A 15,002-nucleotide genomic window follows, 5' to 3' on the forward strand; every position below is an offset into this window, starting at 1 on the left:
ATAATACAAAAGTAATAACAAAAACGTGTTAATTTAAAAATAAAAGCAAGAGGTTTTTTTTCTTTGATAAAAAAAATGGTCACTTTGTAGCAGTTCAAATAATTTAATGCAAAAGTATAAGAGGTAAACATACAAAATTTCATATTTAAGTATTTTATAGTAATTGGATGTGTAAGATCAAACCTTTCAATTGAAAGAAAATCGATTAGGGAGCAATCATTACCTACTTTACCCTATTTTTATATAAGCTATAAATGTGTAATACTTGGTAAACTTTATCCCTTATTAATTTGATCAATTAGCAGTTTCTTATGCATAAAAAACGTAAACGAAAGTTGGCGTTGACTACAAAATCGGATATAAACTCATTGATTTAGTATTAAAAAATCACTTATCTGTCAATCAACCAATAAAAGGCCAGCATTTGAGTCACGTGGCTAATAATCTGTCATTGCTGATTGTGACATAAAAATACCAAATCAGCTTAGTTTCATTACGTAAAAGAATTGTTTTATGCAAAAGCAAAAAATTAGCCACAGACTACCTACCTCAGTTAAAAAAGTTGTGCTAGCTTAAATTCATCTACATGACAAATCGACAAATGCCGTCTTTGTTGTTACACTACACATTTATAGTTGAAAGTTTTATTATTCAATGGAAGAAGTTGAAGAATAGGTTTTTATAAAGGCTAATATTACCAAACGTCTTGCAGCTACAAAGCGCATGGAGTGATAAAATTCTAGCAACGAAAAACATTTTTTTTCAATTTGGCAAAAATAAAATTATTCAATAATGTCACCTTATGACATGTGCAGCAAATATATTTTATGTCTCTTTATGACATGTGCAGTGAGATGTATTATGTCACTTTATGACATGTAGAGTGAAATTTGCCGCGATGAGGCTCGCAACCCATCAGGTCGCTTCTCTCGGGGGGGCGCAAAGAGGAGGAATTCTCAGGAATGTAGAATTGCCACTTGGAATGTAAGAGGACGTATGACTGATAAGATGAATGAACTGTGTGATATAATGAAGAATAAATGTATAGATTTATTGTGTGTCTCTGAGACTTGGAAGAAAGGGAGTGGTTCGATGGAGCACGGTGATACTCTGGTTCTCTGGTCCGGTCTCCCTGAGACGGACAGAGCTTGCCGGGGTGTTGCTGCGTTTCTATCGCCAAGAATGATAGAGGGCATGAATGAATATGAATTTGTAAGTGAGAGACTCATGTTTGTCAGATTTAAGGTCGGACTGACAAGATTGCTTGTTATCATAGGATACGCTCCTGTCAACTCCGACTGTGAATCTGAGAAGGACGAGTTTTGGACAAGTCTAATGAATGTTATGAATGGGAAAAAAGATAGCGAAAGGATAGTTTTGGCTGGAGATCTTAATGGTTGGGTGGGAACAAGGAGAGATAGGCTGGAGTCAGCTCTAGGTATGTTTGGGGATGCAAGAGTGAATGACAATGGGAAAAGACTGCTAGAGGTATGCCTGGAATGGAACCTTTTTGTATCAAATACATTTTTCGAACATAAAGGAATCCACCAATACACATGGGAGAGAGGAAATGAAAGGTCGATTATCGATTATGTCATCATTGACTCTAGATTGAAGCCTGTAACTGTCGACACACGTGTGTACAGAGGGGCCGAGATGGAATCAGACCATTTTTTAGTGGCCTCAAGGGTGATTCTGTTTAAGGGGTGGCGGTCCCAAACAAACAAAGTGCAGGCTCCTTCTAGAGTCAAAGTTGAAAAACTGCAAAATGCTGACATAAAAGATAATTTTGAAAGATCTGTGAGTCACAGACTGAACGAAAAAGATGTAGAATGTATGGGTATAAACGATATGTGGGAGTGTTTGAAAATAAGTATGTGCGAGGCGGCGAAAGAAGTGTGCGGTGTGACAACACTAGGGAGAAAGAAAGGTGATGCGTGGTGGGACGACGAAGTCAAAAAACTCGTTAAAGAAAAGAAGGATGCGTGGATAAATTTGCTTGCTGTAAAAAAGAATACAATTGAATATGAATCGGCTAAACGCGTGTATGGTGAAAGTAAGAAAAAGGTTAAGCAGGGTGTATGTGAACGGAAGAAAAAATTGAAGGATGAAGAAGGAATGAAAATGACACACAATTTCCATGAAAACATTAAAGTTTTCTGGAAAGCTGTGAAAAACTCCAGGAGTAGCAGTGAAAGCGGAGGCATGACAGTTGTTAAAGATAAGGATGGAAAAATGGTGACTAGTGAGAGTGGAATAAAAGAGAGATGGAAGGAATACTTTGAGGAAGTTTATAAATCGCACACTGGTAACTCGGGTGGTGCCGATGTATCGACATTATCCGAGGTGTGTCTGAACGCAAATGATGAGGTAAGTCAGATTAGTATGAAAGAAATTATCAGCGTTGTCAAATGTATGCGGAATGGTAAAGCGCAAGGGTATGACTGTATTGCAGCAGAGTTTATTAAGTCGGGTGGCAAATTAATTCTCACATGGCTACATAAACTTTTTAACTTGTGTCTCAAGGAGGAAAGGACTCCACCTGATTGGAGGAGGGCAGTTGTTATGCCTTTATACAAGGGAAAGGGTTCTAAGGTGGAGTGTGGGAATTACAGAGCTATCAGTCTTCTGAGCGCTGTCGGCAAAATGTATGGAAGAATACTGATAGAAAGAGTAAGAAACGTGACCAAGGAGAAAGTATGGGATGTACAGAGTGGATTTATGAATGGTAGAGGATGTATGGATCAAATATTTGCATTACGCAATATGACAGAAAAGTTTTTGGCGAAAAACCAGAAGCTTTTTTGCGCTTTTGTTGATTTGCAAAAAGCATTTGATCGAGTTGATAGGAAAAAATTATGGATGGTTCTATCGGAGTATGGAGTGAGTGACAACCTTGCCCGCGCTATTGCTTCTTTGTACAAAGATAGTGTAGCGTGTGTAAGGGTAAATGGGTCATTAACTTCCTGGTTTGACATCCCTAAAGGAGTCAAACAGGGATGTGTAATGTCACCGTGGTTATTCAACATATACATGGATAAATGTATGAAAGAATTGAAAAGTATGGATGTGGGAGCGAAAATGAGTAATCTAACTGTCAGTTGCCTTCTGTACGCCGATGACGCAGTCCTCCTAGCTGACAGCGAAGAGGAACTGCAATCCTTGGTTACAAAGGTTTACGAAGTGTGCAAGGAGAGTGATTTGCTAATGAATGTGCAAAAGTCGAACGTCATGGTCTTTGAAAGAAATGTAACTATGACTGAATGTAAGATTGTAGTAAATGGAGATAGTTTGAAACAGGTCGAAGAATTTGTATATCTGGGTAGTATGTTTACTAGAGATGGAAATATGGACAAGGATATTGAAAGGAGGGTTAGTGCCGGTAACAGAGTTAATGGTGCCTTAAAGTCTGTCGTGGCAAATAAGTGTCTATCGCAAGAGGCTAAATTAGCAGTTCATAATGGAGTTCTGGTACCAACCCTAATGTATGGAAGCGAAGCATGAAGTTGGAAAAAAAGGGACGAAAGTAGACTGAATGCTGTTGAAATGCGATCCCTCAGGCGAATGTGCGGAAAAACAATGTATGATAGGTGCCCTAATGTCGAAATTAGAGCAGAATGCAAGGCTGAGTTAAGCATTATCGACAAAATTAAGAAAGGTCTTTTGCGATGGTTCGGTCATGTGGAGCGAATGAATGATGAAAGAACGGCTAAAAAGATTTATGATGCGAATGTGTCTGGTTGTAGAAGTCGAGGAAGGCCGAGAAAGACATGGCATGATCAAGTACAACAAATTCTTGAAAGTGGTCATGTGAAAAGTCGGAATAATCGACGTGCGTGCATGAGAAGATGTATGAATGTGAAGGAAGCAAAGGAAGTGTGCCAGGACAGAGTGGTGTGGCGTTCTATCCTCTCTGCCTACCCCTCTGGAGAAATGGCGTGATGGTTAGTTAGTTAGTTAGTTAGCTTTATTAATGTTTTTAGGTATATTTCTAAAACACAAACATGTCTTGGATGCTTTTTTCTTATGTTTAAGCTTGGAAAACATTCAATCAACAGTCAGAAAAGGTGGCAATTATCTTGTGTTCGGTTTATTCGAGTAAAAAAAAATTTTAATGTTTTTTTTAACATTTTGAATTTGCGTTGCGGTGTTTTATTTTTACATAGTATATCGTCTAGACCAGCGTTTTTCAACCTTTTTCATGACACGACCCCCCTAGTATCAACAAATATTTCGCGACCCCCCAACCCTTTTTTCCATGTATGTTAAAAATATATAATACTTACAAAAATTTTAGGCGTTTGCGTTACTTGCAATCTGATATAAACATATAATTAAGTATTAAGTACGTAAAACAACTCATTTTAAATTGAATACGTGGCCAATTGATAACTAACAAACAAATACAAACATATAAGTTGTATATAAATAAATAAAATATATCGTTAGAGTTAGACTCCCAGCGCCATCTGTTGGTAACACTAGGAACGAGTGCAGGTTCCGGATGTTAGCAACAGATGGCGCTGGTAGTCCGAAAGATCCACAAGTTTCGAGACGTTTCTTTACGCTTCGAGATAATTCTCGCTAGAATGCGCTGGCCTATAAATACGGCGGTCGACCGCGGCCATGGCAGTTTGATGCAAGACAGCGAAGCAAGTGGAATCAGAAGCAATCCCGATAAGTGGAAAAGATTTAGAAGTGTAAATTCGGTGTTATGTGGACTGTAAGGTGCCTTGGAGTTGGAGTAATTATAGACTGATTTGTGAGCGTAAGTCACGCGTGGTCATGTCTGCTGTTTATGTTTGAAGAGCGCGAACCACTTGTTTTACGGTACGCATTTATTTGAGTTGTTATAATTGAAAATGGATAAATTCCTGAAAAGATCAGAACCATCAACGTCTAGCGGGAGTAGTGGAATAAAGAAAAAACGTCCTTATGACGACATTTATTTAAAATTTGGGTTTACTGTGATTGACAGTAAACCGCAGTGCGTAATTTGCTTTGAAATTTTGTCAAGAGAAAGTATGAAGCCATCAAAGTTGGTACGCCAAACACAAAACATCCTAACGAAAAAAATAAACCCGTGGAATTTTTTGAGCGAAAATTAAAAGCTCCTGAACGTCAAAAAACTGCTATGGGACAAATGTCCAACCTGAATGAGAAAGCGTTGCTCGCTAGTTATCGAGTAGCTTTTCGTGTGGCTAAAGCAGGGAAATCTCACACTATTGCCGAAAATTTGATTTTACCAGCTTTAGATATAGCAGAGATTATGTTTGGCAAGCAAGAGGTCGAAAAGCTCAAAAGTTTACCTCTCTCTGACAATACCATTCAACGCAGGATAAGCAATATGGCGACTGATGTTCGTGATCAAGTCATAGAAAAAATAATGAAAAATATAGCACCCGATTTTTCCCTATGCAATTTTTCGCATATTGTTATCCGTTTCTTACGAGATACTTACGTATAAACAACTCCTCTAACATATGGTATAGGTTTGCATATTCGGCCGCATTCCAATGCGATGCCCTCCAGACACCCGCGCTTACCTCAGGCCCCGCGAGACCCCTAAATTTCTCATCCCGCCCTCGATTTTGTCCTTTATAAGGCGGATTTCTAGCCCCAGAAGTCAGAGTATTCCGGGTCGTCCTCTAACCTTTCTGCTTACCTAACTTCTTGGTACTTTTTGGTAAGGACACCCACTCGGGGCTCTCTTAGCGAACCAGCTTGCTTTCCTTTTCTGGAACTCTTTGGTACTAGGATACTCCCTGTCTCTCATCCCGTACAGTCATATTATACTGTCAACCCTTGCTAACCTAGTTGCTTGCCTTATTTGGCTCATCCGGGTTCTTTGGTCCGACATATAATTTGATTAACCGAGATTCTAGTAATTGATCCCGAGTACCTACTCAGTGAAGTACGAATGCTGGCTGTTCGGCCCTTTCGCTTACTTCTGAATACGGTGCGAGACATCATATTACTAGGAAGAGCTAGTTCGGTTGTCCGAGGCACACACGTGTTTTGGCCACCTGGAACCCGAGATCACCCCCTGTTGTGAACAACAATTCCGCTGCCTCTCAATCTGTAAAATCAGTGCTTGTCAACCCGTGTAACCAACGATATTGTATTAAGTTAATTTCCTAGTGCTTGTACTGTATGTAAATATCTTTATCTACTGAATCAATAAATATCTTTGAAATATAACCAGACGTGTTATAAAAAATCTTTTGTATCCTTGCAATTTGATGAATCAACGGATAATGCGAGTTGTGCGCAATTTGTAGCTTTTGTGCGTTTTGAATCCAATGAAATAATAATGGAAGAAATACTATTTTGCAAGGCACTTCCCAAAAATACTACAAGTCAATGCTTGCATAACATGTTCCTTGAAGCTACGCAAGATATGAATGTCGATTGGGCACAAAAATGCATTGCTATTTGTAGTGACGGAGCAAAAGCCATGACTGGTGTAAAGAGTGGATTTATTGCTAGACTGAAAGAGCAGATACCAAACGCTTGTTGGATGCATTGCTTTCTCCATCGCCAAGCTCTTGCAGCCAAATCCTTACCGCAAGAATACAGTCAAGTTCTTAATATTATTATTGACATTTTAAATTCTATTAAAGGAAAAGCGTTGCAGACTCGATTGTTTCGAATCATTTGTGAAGATATGGGGACACTACACCGTAATTTGATTTACCATAAAGAAGTTAGGTGGTTATCAAAAGGCAAAGTACTGACCAGAGTTATGGAACTTTGCGCTGAACTATTAGTATATTTACAGCAAACCAAGTCACATTACTCTGAATTCATTTCTGACCCGGAATTCCTTTTAAAATTGGCCTTTTTTTCTGACTTATTTGAACATGTAAATAACTTGAATAAAAGTCTTCAAGGGCGTGATGAAAATGTCATTACAGCAAAAGACAAACTCCATGGCTTTATAAAAAAAATTGAATTGTGGTCATCATCTATAAATCAAAACAACTTTGATTCATTTTCGTCCACACAGTCTTTCATTGAAGAAGTCGGAAGCGAGATCAACATCAACTCATATATATCTGGTATGAAAATGGTGTAACATAATTTGAAGAAAGAATTGTGCCATTACTTCTCACTGCATGGGATATCGGATAACACTGGGCAAAGATGGATCTTAAATCCGCTTTTAAATGCAGCTATAAACGAGGCAAATTGAGCAACTAAGCTCAAAGAGAATCTGCTGGAACTATCTGCTGATGGGATGTTACACTTGGAATGCAAGTCTGAAAATTTGGATACGTTTTGGTTAAAAATAAAAACAGAATACCCGGAATTAATAACCGAGGCTTTGAAGTGTTTGATTCTATTTTCTACCTCGTACTTGTGCGAGTTGGCATTTTCATCAATGTTGCGAATAAAATGTAAACTAAGAAATCGCTTAAATTTGGAAAACGATTTAATACTTATTGTGGCAAAAACGGATCCACAATGGGAGAAATTAACTGAACAAACTCAAGCGCAACCTTCACATTAAAATCAACAAAGATAAGCAAGCACAGATGTAATCATTTTCTATTTAAACACATTTTTTATATTTATTTTCTTTGTAATAACATGTTTTGAACTAGCATTTTTCTGACTTGTATGATTGATTATAGGAAAATTTTGTTAAATATAATAATTTTAACTCTTTTCGACTTTTTATTTAAGTCTCTTAAATTATATGTTGTATAAAAAAACTGAAGTTTTCTCAACCTCTCGCGACCCACAGGTTGAAAAACAATGGTCTAGACTATAACCTACGGTGACTTTCACAGCATCTTTGAAAACACAGCCAAACTAGAATGAAGATCAAATGGTTTCATTTTTGGGTTAATTCTTAAAGTTTATAGTTTTTGCCGCTAGACCAAATCGAGAAATTTCATGAAGTCGAAACATGTGTGGAACATCCTTAAACATCCATCTCGTAACTTATAATAGATTTTTTCTACCAAAGTTATAAAATAGAACGAATATACAGAGTGTTCTTCAAACCCTGTCACACCTGAAACCACGATGATCAGCATGAGCAAGAAGACATATTAGCATATTTAAAACAATATTTAGAACGCAGATTAAAAAAAAACAATGGTTGCTTACTTCTGCAGGGGAGAAGCGAGGGGGGCGTGGCCATGTGATTGATGGTGTATCAGACTCCCCCCTCCCCTCTCCTCACTTCTCCCTTGCAGAAGTAAGCAACCATTTGTTTTTTTGAATATTTTCATTTTGTAAATTTTATTCGTTCTAAAATTTTTTTTTGATGTGCCAATATGTCTTCTTGGTCATACTGATTATCGTGGTTTCGGATGTGACAGGGTTTAAAGAACACCCCATACATGCATAATTTCTTGCATGGCAGACACAGCCCTAATGCCTTTACCACGAGGCGGATAAAATAACTGTTAATTGCAAAAAAGTAAAAGTATGTAGTATACCTACGTTATCACGGGGGGGTAAAATAATATGTAAAAAAAATAATGTTTTTATGGTTATTGAGGGAGAGGATGAGAGAAAGATTAAAGATGAGATTTGATCATCTCGGAGGCTGTGAAAAATCAAGTTCCGCGTTCGCACGTATGAATAGACGGAAGCTGTCCGTCTCTCCGCTAACTGAGAGAAAGCGGAAACATCCGCCAAACGGAAACTTGAGATGAATTTGGAAGATCGCGTCTTCCTGGTGCCTCATCGGATATGTAGATTAGTAAGCTCCTTCGCCAAGTGTTCCCATTTTTATTCCCCATCATGATAATATAATCCTAATTAAAACTAAATGAATTTAAAGCCCAAAAGAAAATAAAGAAAACTTAAATCTAATCTGAAAACGAGTAAATTGGAAGATAATTTAAAAAGCTTGAATGTTTTATGTACCTATGTTTATTAAGCTAGAACATGGAAATAATCTTAGAACTAGTTACAAACATGAGACAAAGAAAAATACTTACAGATCTAGGTCCTTAACTAAGTTTTTAAAATACAAATATTATTTTAATGGCCATCGGTTTGCAAATTATTATTAAAAATATTATTTTTTCCCTAGTGGAAAACATGGGTCAATATTTATACTTAAAGTTATTATTTTCAATAGAAAGGGTTTTGGAATTCCGGGTAATTCGCCGCTCGGTCATTTGAATTTAACCCGAGGTCGTAATTGACACTAACAATGGACGAAATATTTGTAAATACCTAGTAACGGCTATGGCTAATGGGGATTTATTTTAATGTATTTATTTGTAAAGGCGGTCATTAAAATGGGGTTCTTTTCGGAATCGACAAGCATGAACTAATGGGTTATATTTAAATGCATTATTGCTGAGAAACCCCAGATTAGAGAAAACAAAAGAATGTATTAAAAAGTTATATTTAAATATTCTAAAATATCGCCGCGTTTTTTCCCAATACAAACAAGGTTGATTTTATAATCTAAAACGAAAATACCTGCTTATTTTTACGGGGACAAAAGATTTTAATGCCTAAATATTTTAAACAGGTATGTTTAGCTCGTATCAGTATCTACTTCAATAAGAATAAAAAATACCTTTACTTACTACACGACCGCGAAGACGCTTTTTCTGTCTGGAAAAATGAAGTCCTATAATAAATTTAGGCTTTGGAGAAATAATATTATATTTTTCCCGCAAGTCACGAATGTTTCTAATTACTTCTAGCTCCTCGTATGGGTAGTGCAAAATTATTTTCATAGACGAAAACATCTTGGCACTTCTCTGCGGAGTTCTGTCAACTGATACAAAAGAAGGAAAATATTTTACAGTTTACCTTGATTTTATATCATTATGTTTCTCGTGCAGTTCTAAATAAGTAATGAATTTTGAAATTTCAACTGTTATCGCGCGTCCTCAAGACTTTTGCCAAGTAATTAAAGAGAATTCAGAAGACAATGTTAATGTTTATGATGAGCAACACAATTTGTAATAACATTTTGTAAAATATGTAATTCGAGCTTGAGAGGTGAGCCAATTAATTAATATTCCTTGGACAATTGTACCATATGAAATCGGGTTTCTTTATTATTCAATTATGAACACGCTCGGTAATGTTAAAAAATATATTCTTTCAGAAGTGCTTTGTTAGCATATGTGTTTGAACTAATACGCCTTTTGGTTTCAGGGGCTCCCAAGACTGATATCTTAATGAAAATAAACGTTTCGAATGTAGATATTTTAGATAATTCTAGTCAACAAAAGAACAAGAACACCATAAGAAAATATTATGACAGATGGAAACCAAGGTTTTTGGAGGAATTTTATTTAGAGGCCATAGATGGAATTTATAAATATAGGAAGAAGCATTTAACTCTCGAATGCTTACAAATTATTAGTGCAGACACAAAGGGTGGGTGGATTGTCGAGAGAATATCCAATGGGCCACTGCTTTAGCTGCTTCAACTCTCCGACTCCTGGCTCTGTCTCTGCACCTTCCCTGCAACCAATTTCTACTCACAAGGATGGTAATGCTTCCTTTTATATTACGAAATGCCCAAATCTCCCTTTTTATTTGGAAATATTTCATCACAATCCTTTGAAAGAGTATATTGAAATTGCACATTATTTCTGTCAACTTGTGATCTTACCGACACACACCATCTACTTATATAAGTTGACTTATGGTCAGTTGCAAAGGAAAGCAAAATAAACTTGTAAAATTGTATAAAATTGTAACACCACAACGAGTTAGCTACAGCAACCTATTTTGCCCATTTCCTATTATTTATTATAGAAATAAAAGACGAATGATACTTGAATCCACAAATTTGGAATAACCATTGACCAGTTTTATCGCTTTCGGGACATCTTCGAGACTGGTATCTTTCTATATACATTGAATTTTATAATAATGATACCTGTCTAGAAGATGCTGTGAAAGCGATGAATCTTGTTACCGGTTATTCCGAATTTATGGGATTTGAGTACCAATCGTCATTATTAATTTGATTTCTTATTTTATTTGAAAAACCAACAGTTCTACATATTCAAAGTTAACTTTAGGAATATTGTATGGACTCGGAACCAATAATATGTTTCATAATAAATAAATAATTAATTTCTATAATGGATTACAATGAACTTCCACCAAGAACTTTCACTAACAAACTTGAATGTTTTTTCTGTACCTGCCCGCGAAAACAATATAAATAAAGTAAATCTCCAATTATCCGGATTAATGAGAGCCAGATTTTATTGCTTTTGAAAAAAACTTACTTAAACATGTCCAGCAAAGTTAATGAAGAAGTTCAGTGGTTTTCAAAATGATTTTTACATGTTAATAGACTATTAAATTAAGGCAATTATTTTCTTCTTCTAATTTTTATATATGGTATTATCAGCGCTATGACTTTTCAAATTATGTATTTCTGAAATTACTCTGCATGTGATGTCAGGGGTTCTCTTCCGTTTATTCTGTCAGTTCTGCAGATTGGTCCGTTTACGATAAGTAAACTGGATATCTTTTAGATCTCTTTTATCATTGGTTGATTCATATGAACCAGTGATGTCGTTCAAAGTTTTTATAAAATATTTCTTATTACTTTTTTCATACATTTTCAAGAAGCTTTGCTGTAATGCTCTAATTTTTACCGCGCCCAAGGAAACATTTTTTGTATCCTAAATTTCTCACGGGGCTGAAGTTTCTCATTGCACAGTTAAATTAAAATTAAAAACATCTTTAATTTTCATTTCTTGATAATGATCCGGCTGTTTGGCAATCCGGATGACTGCAGTTGGATAAATGGATTGCTACTGTATCACGTCTAGTATGCATTTGATAGAATATTTTTTTTCTTGCATGCAATTCTTTTATGTGAATTATTTACCATTAAGGCTTTACATTTTCTACAATATTTGGAGTATGTCCAAATCTTTGTCGATAAATACTGGACACCGTCTAGGAAGGGGTAATCTGCATCAATAACAGTTCAGTTCTTTTGCTTCACAAACTTTAACGTGATAACTTTACAGGTCATAAGCCCTGTAAATGCCTATACTTCCATATTACCCCTTTAAAGAGCTTCTCTGTCTCTATTGGAATCTGTCAACCTTCAGATTTCATTTATATACAATGCAGACTAGATTTCCTTCTGAGCAAATGCTATTCATATTTAAAAAATATCAATTTTCAACAGTGCGACATTAAAATAATACTTGATGTATTCTGCAATTGTTTTGAGTAAGTACTATAAACGTTGTATAAAAAAGTATATTATGTTTATAAAACTTTTCTTTTAATAAAACCATTCCTTTATCAATCAGAAAATAAATAAAAATATTGATCAGAATTTCTTGATGTAAATTGTTTGTTTAATTTTGATAATAGGCAAACATTAAAAATAATAAATATTCTTATAGTGCAATTTTAAGTCCAAAATAATTCATTGTGAATTCTTAAGTTAAGTTACGATAGTACAAGAAATGTGCAATTACTCGAGAAATGAACAATGGACTTAACAGTTACAATAGTAATCATTCTTTTTATGATAATTTATTATATCAACAATATTTGAGTTTGTCAAAATTTTTCAGTCAGATGAATCTCACTCGCATAAATATAGGTTTCAGCTCTTTAACTTCACAAACATCAAGAGATGAGAGAATTGAAGGAATATAGATGTTCAAATATAGACAGAATGGTGAATGTTACACAATGTGTAATCATCATCATTCCCTTTCCGCACCTTATGGTGCATAGGGCACTGCATTGGTACACCAATCGCAGTGTATCTTTTTGTTACATGAAGGTAAGATGGTCAGTCTTACGCTTCAGGTACCAGGTCCAGGGACTATAAAATATTCTAGTGTAAAAACACCTTTTTAAATAAATATTTCATGTCAACCATGTTGGGAATCGAGACCTCTTGCATGGTAGGTGAACGCGCTGACCACTGCATCACGAAGCCGACAGTGTGTAAAGTGGCCACTTTAACCAGCCAATGACCGTTCATAAGTCATGTTGATGCCTAGATTGCCTTCCATCTCTGTTGTAATATGTTAATATTAACAGCTCTCTAGGGGGGTTGAATCTAGTTCTTGTCTTTAAAAATTTGGATATACTCATAACATTGTTGATAAATTCGCCTGGTCTAAGTATAAAATTGAAAAATATTTTCGGGCGTTGCCTAGTATGTCGGTGAAATAATTCAATCAGATGAATCTCGCTCACATCAATAAAGGTTTTATCTCTTCAACTTCACAAACTTTAACAGATGGAAGAATTGAAGGAATATAGATATTCAGATACAGGCTGAATGGTGAACACAGTGTTTAAAGTGCCTATACTTCTATATTCCCTTCTTTAAAATGTTCTTCATCTCTGTTGTAATATATTAATTTATTAGGTGCTGTTTTCATAAGCTAACCATCTCGAGCAATGTAGGTACCTGCTTATTATTCTTTTTTGAAATGCCATTATTCATATGATTTATTGAATGTCTAAAAAATAATTTAAAGGCATTGTACATTAAAGCTATCTTCTAGGAGGGTTTTTTTTTTCAATCTCTTGATTCAAGCTAGTGTTTGAGTTGTTTGATAGTTATGTATTTTTATCCTGTCTCATATTTTTTAATCAACATAATATAAACTTTTTTAGAAATGTCAGAACTCCAGCAATCGCAGCAAACACCAGGGGAAGTGGTCTCAGAGTACCAGTACCCACACAGTCAAGGGACGGGAAGCTTACAGCCACTACTGACTACCCTCGGTGTGGAGACACACTCTAATGGGAACAAGAAGGGCAGCCTGGTGGCATACAGCCACTCTCTCAGCCCTCCCCCGAGCCTACATACAAATGCTAATAACTCTATCTCCACTGTACTCAGCGAATCTGTGAACGTCCCTCACCGTTCGCAGATCGTCATAGAAAAAAACCAGAAGAGTTTTTACCATAAACTCCCTCTGCCCAAATCGGTTTCCAATATGGGCGCTGGTGAATCTCGCTCTTCTGACTCCCGGATAGCAGCGTTATTTGAGCTCTACAAGGACCCCGATGAAGATTCCATCCTCTCCGATGGAATTGAACAGCTTTGTAAGGATCTTCAATTACGTCCTGATGAATTTAAAGTATTAGTGTTAGCGTGGAAGTTAAATGCCGAACAGATGTGTCGCTTCAGTAGAACTGAGTTTACCCAAGGTCTGAAGTCTATGAAAGTAGATTCCATCAAAGGTATTCAAAATCGACTGCCCGAAATCGTATCAGAGATTAAAAATGATAATGAATTACACAAAGATTTGTACCGATTCACTTTCAAGTTTGGTTTGGAAGCATCTACAGGACAACGCATTTTGCCCTCAGAAGTGGCCATAGTGCTGTGGAGATTGGTGTTCACTATCTGCGAGCCACCTATCCTCGGTCGTTGGCTTAACTACCTGGAGCAACATCCTCACGTGCGAGGTATCCCTAAGGACACTTGGAACATGTTTCTTAACTTCTGTGATACTGTAAAAGAGGATTTGAGCCTCTACGATGACACGGAAGCTTGGCCTAGTCTTTTTGATGATTTTGTAGAGTTTGAAAATGATCAAATGAATCAAAATATCCAAAAACGAAACAATCAAAATATCTGACTGACCTCGCATTAAATTAAACTCGTTTGTACTTATTACTCCTTTGCCAAACTGCCCCGACTGTGTGATAAATTTATTGCGTAAACTGCAAGTGTAAATAAACTTCCTCACCAGTTGGCTTTTACACTGTGAATATAATAATTATGTATTCATTATTATGATGGACCACTTTTTTCGGAAAATACAACTTTTGCATTTCAAATCGAGAGAATTTGGCTTTTTTAAAACTTATTATTGGTATTATAAAAAGCTTATAAAAGAGCCTTATTCCGTAGCAAATAATGTACGAATAAAATATTAGATTAGTTTTAATTATGTACAATTTGTGTATATTTTTATTTAACTCTCGATAAATACGTGTTTTTTCTCGATAATAATTTGTGAAAACACCATTACATTACACACAAACTTGAT

General features: G+C 36.0%; 1 protein-coding gene across 1 annotated transcript; it reads left to right on the forward strand.

Annotated features, from left to right (window-relative positions):
* The first annotated feature begins 9,731 nt into the window (after positions 1 to 9,731).
* On the forward strand, positions 9,732 to 14,792 carry SCCRO3 (defective in cullin neddylation 1 domain containing SCCRO3). The gene is given in 4 exon segments (XM_088235592.1): positions 9,732 to 9,984; positions 10,144 to 10,483; positions 13,615 to 14,557; positions 14,559 to 14,792. Coding segments are annotated over 3 exon segments (1,065 nt in total). The 5' UTR covers positions 9,732 to 9,984; positions 10,144 to 10,395; the 3' UTR covers positions 14,593 to 14,792.
* Positions 14,793 to 15,002: the final 210 nt, after the last annotated feature.

This window comes from Micrasema longulum, unplaced genomic scaffold, assembly GCF_059751315.1.
Source record: "Micrasema longulum isolate JH-2025_06_02 unplaced genomic scaffold, ASM5975131v1 h1tg000093l, whole genome shotgun sequence".
NCBI classification, from domain to species: Eukaryota; Metazoa; Arthropoda; class Insecta; order Trichoptera; family Brachycentridae; genus Micrasema; species Micrasema longulum.